This window comes from Sinocyclocheilus anshuiensis, unplaced genomic scaffold, assembly GCF_001515605.1.
Source record: "Sinocyclocheilus anshuiensis isolate Anshui unplaced genomic scaffold, SAMN03320099.WGS_v1.1 scaffold154, whole genome shotgun sequence".
In the NCBI taxonomy this organism is placed as follows: Eukaryota; Metazoa; Chordata; class Actinopteri; order Cypriniformes; family Cyprinidae; genus Sinocyclocheilus; species Sinocyclocheilus anshuiensis.
Window position 1 is genome coordinate 966,447 of NW_015546101.1, and position 11,436 is coordinate 977,882.

The following is an 11,436-nucleotide window of genomic DNA, read 5'->3' on the forward strand; positions in this document are numbered from 1 at the left end:
TTTTATTGTCCTCATTTGTAAGTCGCTTTGGATAAAAGCGTCTGCTAAATGACTAAATGTAAATGTAAATGTAAAATGATTGCCATGGTTTCACAATGCCGTATCAAGTTAAAAACATGCTGGGGTTAACTCTGTCACATCGATTAAGTAATATACAAATTAATACATACAGTATCTCACAGAAGTGAGCACACCCCTCACATTTTTGTAAATATTTTATTATATCTTTTCATGCATTAAAATTGCACCCCTTCTAAAAAAAATCACCCATGTGGAAGTTAACATTCATTCTAATATTTTGACCAGCATATTGACTTTCTTGTTTTTATCACACTGTCTGTAGATGGCTGATATAGTCAAGGCAGTGGGAAACTGCAGCTATAACCAGTTGGTAGAGAAGATAATCAGCTGTAAGCAGTCAGACAACAGCGAGCTGGCTGGGGAAGGTGGGTATTCACTGTTCTTGTCTGTCTTTTCCTTTTCCTTTCATACATTCATGCAGACTGCTTCTTCCAGAAGGCAAGTGCTCATTTGTAGCATAATTCACTTTCTTAGAATGTTTAGAGTTCACTCTTTGCCAGGCTTATGTGCATTTACATGTATTAATGCCTTGTGAATATGAATCCATGTTCTGAATAATGTTTTCCCCATTGCATCATTCAAATAAACAACTATCAGAGTATGTCAGAGTCATTTAAGCACCCTCCTCCTTTTCGAAGTTATTAGCTGTCTGAAACGTTCTCTCCCTCTCTTACTGCATTTGTCTAAATATATCTCCCTCGTCATCTTTTTTTTTTTTTGCTCTTTCTGTAAGCGTCTATCAGAATGCACCCTTTCTGTGTCTGTTTCTTTGTCTTTTCTCTCTCTTCGGCTGATTGGCAGACACTCACACTCTATCCCTGTACCAGTGTTTGTGAGTTTGTCTCTTTCAGGCTGTGTGATTTTTGTGTGTCATAAAGTTTCAGACAGTGTGTGTTTAAAGGATTAGTTCACCAAAACATTTTTTTTTCTTCATTTATTCACCCTTATGTTGTTCCAAACCTGTATGACTTCCATTCTTCTATCTGGAGAAATTTAAAGTTACAGTGAATGGGGGCTGAGACTTTAACACCTCGAAAAAGACGCCATAAAAGTATAATAAAATTAGTCCATATGACTCATACACAGTGTTCCAAGTCTTCTGAAGTCATATGATAGCTTTGTGTGAGAGAGACTGACATTCAAGTCATTATTCACTGATAATCACCACCTCCAGTGGACTGTCATCATGAATGAATCACTCAGAACAGTTTTGTGAACTGAATCAAAAGATCAAACTCAAAAAACAAACTTGACTTGTTTACGAATCGGACATTGCTATGCACCAAGGAGAGCTAGGGCAGATATTAAAGGGGTCCTATTATGCTTTTTCACTTTTTCAACTTTAGTTAGTCTGTAATGTTGCTGTTTGAGCATAAAAAAGATCTGCAAAGTTACAAAGTTCAAAGTCCACTTCAAAAGGATATATTTTATTTAACAGAAATCACTTTTCAAAAACTACAATGAACGACTCGTTTGGACTACAACGCATATTTTCCGGGATTTGTGATATCACAAATATCGACGAATGGGACGAGACCTGGTTGAGCTGCACTAGAGAAGGCAACGAGTGTTATCACTATATCGGAAACGCACTAGCTTTCCCAAGGCAGACGAGCTTAAGAGTGGTTACAATCATCCGGGTTTAAATCGCGCTCAAATTGATTTGATATTGACGCAATATTTACACTGAAGCTCGCAGACCTAGTATGAGAGCCTGATCTAGTACACCCCCAAAACAAAATCAAGACTTTGTAAAAGAGCATAATAGGACCCCTTTAAGGTTTTACATTCAAAAATGTATTGTATTGTCTGTATTGTATTGTGTATTTCAGAGACATCTCACACTGGCTCTTTCTTTCCCAGGTTTTGTGGCAGAGCAGTTTCTGAACAGCACAGCGACTCAGCTAACATACCACGGCCTGTGTGAACTCACTTCTACTGTACAAGACGGAGAACTGTGTGTCTTCTTCAGGAACAATCACTTCAGCACCATGACCAAATTTAAGGTGTGTTGACATTTAAGTGTATTTGAGATGTTGGATGCTGAAAGATGGCTCTGTGCTGCTGTGAATAAGTGCTCTAATAAGCAAAGTAAATTAGGTTCATTTGTCTATAGAGGGATGCTGTATGTTGGTGCCCCCCAGTGGCCAAAAACATAACTTTAAGAATGTATATGGTTTTGGATGTTGACTCTCTATGTAACCCTCAACTGTCTTATAAGGGAGGCTGTAAATGTCTGTTATCTGGAGGAAGTGGAGCTGTTCTGTAACAGCAGGACACACTTCACCCATAGATAAAACTCTTCCATGATTCTCGTGTACACACTTCAGAACATGACACCACTCCTGCTCGGTCTGGGAATGTTGAAAGATTGATGGACGAGAGCTGTGAGGTTGCTGCATGTTTTTATAAATGCTCTTTTTGTGTTCCTCAGGCCCAGCTGTACTTGCTGGTGACGGATCAGGGGTTTCTCACTGAGGAGAAGGTGGTTTGGGAAAGTCTGCATAATGTCGACGGAGATGGAAACTTCTGCGACTCAGAGTTTCTTCTGAGGCCACCCTCTGACCCGGAAACTGTGTACCGTGGTCAGCAAGACCAGATTGATCAGGTCAGGACTAGTAACTTCTCAGGAGTGCTCAGTGTCATTCAGTTATAAACACTGAGTATGGTAGTTGTTTCTCTGGGTGACGTCTGTAAAAGAACATTTACATGGGTCCTTTATGATTAAAGCTCATGCAGTCGAATGTTGTGACTGTAATTTAATTAATATACACAGTACCGCCGCTCCCTATATGCAGAGTACGCAGTTTGCATAGGGCACCATCCCAGTTGCTCAAAAAAATTTTTTGTTCTATATTAATATACATATATATACAATTTTTTAAAATGCATTTTACGGTGAACGCAGTAGGCTAAGCACACGTGACGCGCCATTCCCGCATCCGCCCTCACCTTATGTTTGCAGCTGACTGCACATGATCCTAATAGAGTGGGGGACTATGACGTCACTTTGTATGCAGATCGTTTGTTAGCATCGTACTGGTTCCCTCAACGAAAAGCCTTTAGGATTTTTCCATAGGCTTTTGGATTATCGCAAAAAATAAGCTAAAGAAGCCTAAATAAAAGCGCCAGAACTTAAAAGCTAAACTTAGGCTACAAACGAACTACAGCACCACGGTCGCTCGCCTTCAGCGTCACCACCACCACGCTTCCGACAACTTTTTCAAACTTATTTTTAATGTGTTCAGTGAAAAGGATTTACTCTGTATATGAATTTTAACCCACGCTACATGAACCTTTTCATATAAACTGGAATAAATACAAAACTAGAGCCAAACTAAAACTGAAATGAGACATTAATAGTAAATAAATAGTATAGTGAATAAATGAAATAATCATAACTAAAGGACATTTGAAAGCACGTATTCCGTACATTTCGAAATAAGCTGCATTAAAAGTCAATAAATCTTTGATTAATATGAATATTTTAATTAAAAACGTGTCTCCACGTACTATTCAATTAAATTTTAGTGCATTTAATCTATTAAATAACAGCAGAGTGAGCGCGTTGTTTGGATATGGTAAGATTAAACTTATTTTAGTGAATAAAGTACCACATTTCAGCTTTGTTAGGGTGGGTACACAAAATGTTATTGCTTCTAGGAAATCCTCATGCTTTAGAATGCTTTCTAACAGCTTCATGTGGCCGTAAACATTTAATTTTAACGTGGCTTTAAGCACTATGCATCGTTAAAGTTTCACTTTCACCGTGACTAAGCCGGTAAATGTGGTGTTTACATGGAATAATCGTAATATGAGTTTACCTTGTGGTACAAACCCAGAGTCTCCGCATCAGCGGGGAAGCGATAAAACGAGCATCTTTCATCCGAAGACTTGTGTTGCATTTCGGGGCAAAGCAAAAAAACATCGTCGACCAACAATATAAAATGCAGGGAAACTATTAATTGGTTATTCTTCAATTAATTGTATGACAAATTATACTACGACTGGAAAATACTGTAAACTGATCAACTGTTCAGCGTGATGACGTTGAATGTCTCCGACAGCGCCTGTAGTCCCATTTAGCAACTTGTTAGCAACCGTCTTTTTTAAGAAACGTAACAGTGTAAAAAAAATCACGAGTGGGGTGTAACTGGTGTGTTTTATGTCGTAGAATAAAACGTGAAAGTATCTTGAGCCTGTGTGAACCACGGACCTTATTTAAGGGATTTAACCAAAATCCCATTCAATAAACCCATTGACTCTGGGACGATGGAACCGGAAGTGCTAAAATGCTAACTCGCTTCCGGGTTTTTGCCTACAAAGTGACATCATAGTTCCACCACTCTATTGATGGACAACCATGTCCGAAAAAAAGTCCTGCGCCGAGAAAAGAAAAAGTTAAAAAGCCCAAGATGAAGCCTGTGTATCATTTTCATGTACGTTCATAATCCTGTGAAACTTAATTTGTCTGTTGACGTTAATAACGTGTTTTAATGCAATAATTTCACCACCAACATCGCATCTGCCTTAATATTCTCTCTGAGTTTCCATGTTCCCTTACGAAAATTAACCGTGGTTTTACTACGAATAAAAAACAAAAAAAACAAAATCATGGTTCTTGTAGCCATGTTAACCACAAATTAACCATGGTTCCCTTTCAGTCGGTCACTCTCGACGTCACGTCGGATGACCGACAAATAATGCAATAATTTCACCACCAACATCGCATCTGCCTTAATATTCTCTCTGAGTTTCCATGTTCCCTTACGAAAATTAACCGTGGTTTTACTACGAATAAAACCAAAAAAAGTCATGGTTCTTGTAGCCATGGTAACCACAAATTAACCATGGTTTTGTTACTTCAAATAATAATGAACAAAGAAGTATTCAGCCTGATATTTTTTTTGTGGTAATAAATACAGACCTAAGCGAACAACAGCCTTTAAAATGACTTAAAATGCATTATATAAAAACAATGAGGCAATAATGACTGGCTAATTAATAATAATCATATGGTTTCATTGAATAACACTGTTACATAATGAAATACAAAATAAATAAACAATTTACAAATGCCTGCAAAGGGTGCCAAAGGCCCAGTAATTGCTGTTGTTACACTTACTGGACGATCAAATCCTTGTTTAATATTGACCAAACATTTAATTCAAATATCCACTTAATCTTTCATTTTTGGCCACGCATTATATAAAAACAATGAGGCAATAATGACTGGCTAATTAATAATAATCATATGGTTTCATTGAATAACACTGTTACATAATGAAATACAAAATAAATAAACAATTTACAAATGCCTGCAAAGGGTGCCAAAGGCCCAGTAATTGCTGTTGTTACACTTACTGGACGATCAAATCCTTGTTTAATATTGACCAAACATTTAATTCAAATATCCAATTAATCTTTCATTTTTGGCCACCTTTGGCCACCAGTCCTTTTGCTACAGCCTCTATAATTTCTTCAACAAAAACATACATCACAACCTTTACAAAAATTAACATGGTTTTATTGTAGTTAATTTTCTTTTAACTACATTTCTTTTGTGTGATTTCTGAATGCTTGAGACTAAAAAATCAATCAGACAACTGTATTAATAAAATCATAGCCATAGGAGGTAACTTTTTTTTGTTGTTGTTACAACTATGTTTATGTATTACACTGACTGCTCTTAATTTACTTGTGTTTTTTTAAACTAATAACTGTTTATTTAGAAGTGCACTCAGTAATTCTTCAGTGACTAATATCTTCTGCTTCATTTAATGCAGGGGCAATACTGACAACAAAAACATACATCACAACCTTTACAAAAATTAACATGGTTTTATTGTAGTTAATTTTCTTTTAACTACATTTCTTTTGTGTGATTTCTGAATGCTTGAGACTAAAAAATCAATCAGACAACTGTATTAATAAAATCATAGCCATAGGAGGTAACTTTTTTTTGTTGTTGTTACAACTATGTTTATGTATTACACTGACTGCTCTTAATTTACTTGTGTTTTTTTAAACTAATAACTGTTTATTTAGAAGTGCACTCAGTAATTCTTCAGTGACTAATATCTTCTGCTTCATTTAATGCAGGGTCAATGCTGAAATTTGTTACAAAAGAGGATGAAGCAGTTTTTGATTTTTGATTTCATTTATTATTGTTTATTTTGATAATATTTCATCTTTTAAAATGTTTTATTTAACGTGTGTAATTTTAGTTTTTTTTTTTTTTTGCTATAGAACTACAATTGTACTTTGTAAATAATACAGTTTAATTACAATTTATTTATTTACTTTTATATTTTATTAAAGTTCTATTTTGACCCCTATAGTAGGTGTTTTTTTTTTTTTTTACTTCCATTATATTTGGGGGAGGGGCAAAACAATACAATTCTGCTTAGGGCACCCATTTGGCCAGCAGTGGCCCTGCATATACACTACCATTCAAAAGTTTGGGGTCAGGAAGATTTTTTTTAAAGAAATTAATACTCTTATTCAGTAAGAATACAATCAATTGATCAAAAGTGACAGTTAAGACTTCTACATTGTAAGAGAATTCTGTTTCAAATAAATGCTTATAAAAGAATTCCGAAAAGAAAGTGTCATGTCTTCCGCAACATTTAAGCAGCACAACTGTTTTCAACATTAACAATAAATTCTTGAGCACCGAATCTGAGAGATCTGGAAAAGTGGCATTACAGGAATATATTACATTTTAAAATATATTCAAATAGAAAATAGTTATTTTAAACTGTAACAATATTTCACAATATTTTTGTGTTCACTGTACTTCTTATCAAATAAATGCAGCACTGGTCATCAATAAATAAATAAATAAATAAAAATGCAGCTAAAAGAAGTTGTCACTCATAATTTGTTCGAAATGTAGAGTTCTGCTGTTTACAGGAGTGACAACAAAATTATACAATTGTTTAAATGCAATTGCTTACAATTCCTTAAAATGACATGGTTTACCAATAAATTCTGTATCCAGTTCATCTGCATCTGCATCTGTATCCACTAATATGTCGAAATTACTAGCAACTATAAATGAAGTAAGTTACAATGAATTTTCACAAACGCTGCTGCCTTGATGCCATTAAGCAGACAGTACAGAGGGAGATTTTGGAATACAATAAAATGTATTCCAGCCCTGCGGATTAAATCCCTTTTAAAAATTAGTATTCAAAGATCCAATCTTCAAAGCCTTTAAATTGTTCCTATGCTTCTGGATAACAGGAACTTATATAGACATTTAATTTCCTGATATTTAAATTGTGGTATTAAAGTAATCACAACCCCATCTTTAAGAAATATACTCTGTGTACCAAATGGGGTGACCAAGTTGTTTGATTTCACAGAATTACAGTGACCCTCAGGTAACACCGAGCTCTAGAGACTGAAATTACAGTAAGCCGTGAATGTTGACATCCAGTTGAGACACAGCCAGTGTCTGTGAAAGTGCAGTTTATCTATATTGGGCTTTGTATCGCACTGCTGTCCTCTAGCACTAATTCTGCTCCATTGCCCACTGGAAAATTTCCTCAATTATTGATGTTAAAAGCTCCCCAACCCTTCTTCCAGCTCTGTGTAACCCTCCCCCTGTGCCTTTGGGATGCTTAAATGCCTGATTTCCGGACAAAAGTGTCTCACGTGACACAGATCCTTTGTCTCTCTCTCTTCTGCTCTTGTATTGGGTGTTTAATAATGAAGTGTCTGTATAAGTGAAGGCCTTAGAGATGACTGTGCTCTAAAAGTATACAATAAAATGTTTGGGGCCTTTTCCAGGTACCTCTCTTAAGAAAAGCATTAAATCCAGCCCTGCGGATTAAATCCCTTTTAAAAATTAGTATTCAAAGATCCAATCTTCAAAGCCTTTAAATTGTTCCTATGCTTCTGGATAACAGGAACTTATATAGACATTTAATTTCCTGATATTTAAATTGTGGTATTAAAGTAATCACAACCCCATCTTTAAGAAATATACTCTGTGTACCAAATGGGGTGACCAAGTTGTTTGATTTCACAGAATTACAGTGACCCTCAGGTAACACCGAGCTCTAGAGACTGAAATTACAGTAAGCCGTGAATGTTGACATCCAGTTGAGACACAGCCAGTGTCTGTGAAAGTGCAGTTTATCTATATTGGGCTTTGTATCGCACTGCTGTCCTCTAGCACTAATTCTGCTCCATTGCCCACTGGAAAATTTCCTCAATTATTGATGTTAAAAGCTCCCCAACCCTTCTTCCAGCTCTGTGTAACCCTCCCCCTGTGCCTTTGGGATGCTTTAATGCCTGATTTCCGGACAAAAGTGTCTCACGTGACACAGATCCTTTGTCTCTCTCTCTTCTGCTCTTGTATTGGGTGTTTAATAATGAAGTGTCTGTATAAGTGAAGGCCTTAGAGATGACTGTGCTCTAAAAGTCAGACTTTACTCTAAAACAGTCATTGTAGTGCTGTGTCGTGGGGTCAGTTAGCAAACTAAATGGTCAATTCACGGGATATTCATGATGTACTGTGTTATTTTTTTCATAAAGTATTATGTAAGCTCCTTACTACTGTAAGGATTCAGGCTAAGCTATAATATAATCCTCTACAGAAATAAATAATTCACCCACAAAGGAATAGGGCTGGGTTTTGACACAAATTTCATGATTCGATTCGATTCTCATTCACAAGTTTTCGATTCGATTCGATTACCAATTCGATTCAATATCGATTATTTTGGATATATATCAGGTACAGTACATGCCAAATTTTCTCAAGGAAAAAAAATCTCAACTTATGCTGTAAAATATACATGAGTCAGTTGGTGGTACTACATTACTATAATATTGAAGGTAAAAATTGACTGATTTGTAAGCTATAGCATACAACTGTTTTTTTTATATAAAAATGTAAATGTGGCTGTCATAAAAAAAATTATGAATTTATTCAAACATAAATTAAACATTAGAATAGTAAAAATTATAATGAATATGTTATGTGGTGCATATATTTAGCAAAATGCCCCTCTCTACAGTTTATTTTTCTTTCTGACTAAAGAGTTTATGGTCACCGAATATGTTTTTCTGAGGTAAATGTGACGTTACGTGACATTGTTTACAAGCCGTTATATTGAGGTCTTTGCGGGGAGAAAACACTGATTGAGCAATTACATGAGACAGGATACGGATTGTAAAGTTGTCCTCTTTCTTTTAACTTAACTTCGGATGTTTAGTCGTTTATTTTGTGCTGAAACTGGTATTAATGTGGAGGAGATGATTAGTTCACGTGCGCCTCACGCTGCTGCGTCTGTTGATCTGAGGCGCTACAGCGATCTGTCACTCCACATTAAACAGCGCCAAAACGGCATTTATTGTTTGAATACTGCAATACAATTGACATAAATTGAAACCTGAGACGTTGTTTCATATTAAAAGCACAAAAGCACAATGCTTATTGCGATTTATTGGATGGGAAGTGCCCTTCAATGTTCCGTCCATGAACTGAAAACAGGCTAGACTAATCGATTCTTGGGATTTAAGAATCGACGATTAATATCGAGATATCGATATTTTTTACCCAGCCCTACAAAGGAATATGATTTATATTTTATGGAACACAAAAGAAGTTATTTAGCAAAGAGTTTAGGCTGCACTTTCTCATTCAATATAGGAGGGAATATATTATATATCTATACAGATAAATATATTACACACAAAAAAAAAAAAATTTTTTAATTAATACTTATTCAGCAAGGAAGCATTCAATTGATCAAAGGTGACTGTAAATGTATAGTAATTTATATAATATCAAGCTCCTAAAGGTAATATAAAAGTAGTCTATATAATATTGCCTTCTACCATAACTCTGCTGAATAACTTAGGCCCTGTCCACACGGAGACGCGTTTAGCTGTATACGCATAAATTTTGTTCCGTATAGGTGTTTCGTCCACACGGATCCGGTGTTTTGGGAGAGTGAAACCTATATTTTTTGAAACCGGTAGTGATGTTACGTTCGTGAACGAATCGTTCTTTTTGAACGAATCTTTTAGGTGAACGAATCGTTCTCGTTCACGTAATCCATTGACTCATATTTCTCATTCACTGAAATTCCACCCTCCAGAGCAGCGCGGTGCTATTAGCAGCGCATGTGCAGCTCGGTGAACCGGGTAGCTCTGTGGACTGTTTCATCCTGTCAAAGAATGATTAAACCTCGAGCAATAGCTTTCGAATATGAGATGTGACGGAGCATGTGATTTGTTGAGTGTAGTGAACGAATACGCCCTTCACTGAACGAGTTTCTTTTGAGTCTGAAAGAGAGAGATCTTCTCGTTCGTGAACGAGTTGAATGAACTGGTACATCTCGTTCATGAATGAAATGACTGAACTGGTACATATCTCATTCGTGAACGAAATGAATGAGAGTGTACCGGGTCAGTCTGCCATTTAGTATGTGAGTCAATCTCGATCTGCAATCAGCAGAAAGCGGATGCAAAGCGCAGTTATAGGTACTGTGCACATACGCTTGTTTATATATTCATATTTAGCATACAGAACATAACTCAACGTTTAATCCCCGATTTATGAATGTGTAAATGTCTGACCAAACAATTAAAATGTTAATTATGCAAGAAAACCTTGTGCTTTGGTCATCTGAACAACTTATTTAGACTTTATTTAATGAGTAGATTATGCACACATTTTAATAAAGCCAAATCAGTTTTTTGTAACAAGTAAATACGTTCGTTGACTTAAGACATAACACGTAAGACTCTTTTTCGCCACCTGCAGGCGTATTTATGTAGTATGAAGAAATGGTCACTGAACGAATCGGTGAACGATTCTGAACTAATCATTTTGGTGAACGAACTGAAAATGAACAACTCTCAAAGCTTTAAATATGATTTTTATACCATATCAAAATTCTTGATGCACTGAAATTTCATAATTTTTGTTACCAATTTCAATATCAATAAAAAATAATACTAGCCTAAGTAAAAATAAGCTTACTGAAGACAAGTAAACAGTCACAAATTAGGCTACAACAGAACAAAGATCATAAAAAACGGCCTACTTGAAAAACTTAAAGCGTTGAATAATAAATATATTGTATAAAGAAAATGTGCAAATAGACTGAATAGTCTTCACTGTATAAATTCAATATACATTCATTCTGATTTCTTTTACAAAAGTGATTCAGTCAAGGACAGTAAGTTATTTTCTTGCTGATGTTTGATTTACATTATTGACACAAATGGTAACAGCAGCTATATTAGGCTGCATTATAGTTCACCCAAAAATGAAAATTCTGTTGATGTTCTAAACCTGTTTGAGATTCCTTCATGCTGTTGAACACAAAA

At 35.7% G+C, this 11,436-nt stretch overlaps 1 protein-coding gene across 2 annotated transcripts in view; it reads left to right on the top strand.

The window, feature by feature from the left end:
* The window catches only part of mindy2 (MINDY lysine 48 deubiquitinase 2), a 40,048-nt gene that overhangs the window by 24,206 nt on the left and 4,406 nt on the right, over positions 1-11,436 (top strand). For both annotated transcript variants that reach the window (XM_016502074.1, XM_016502075.1), the window contains 3 exons: positions 344-446; positions 1,945-2,087; positions 2,516-2,689. In XM_016502074.1, the coding sequence (XP_016357560.1) occupies positions 344-446; positions 1,945-2,087; positions 2,516-2,689 (420 nt within the window). The remainder of the gene's footprint in view (positions 1-343; positions 447-1,944; positions 2,088-2,515; positions 2,690-11,436) is intronic.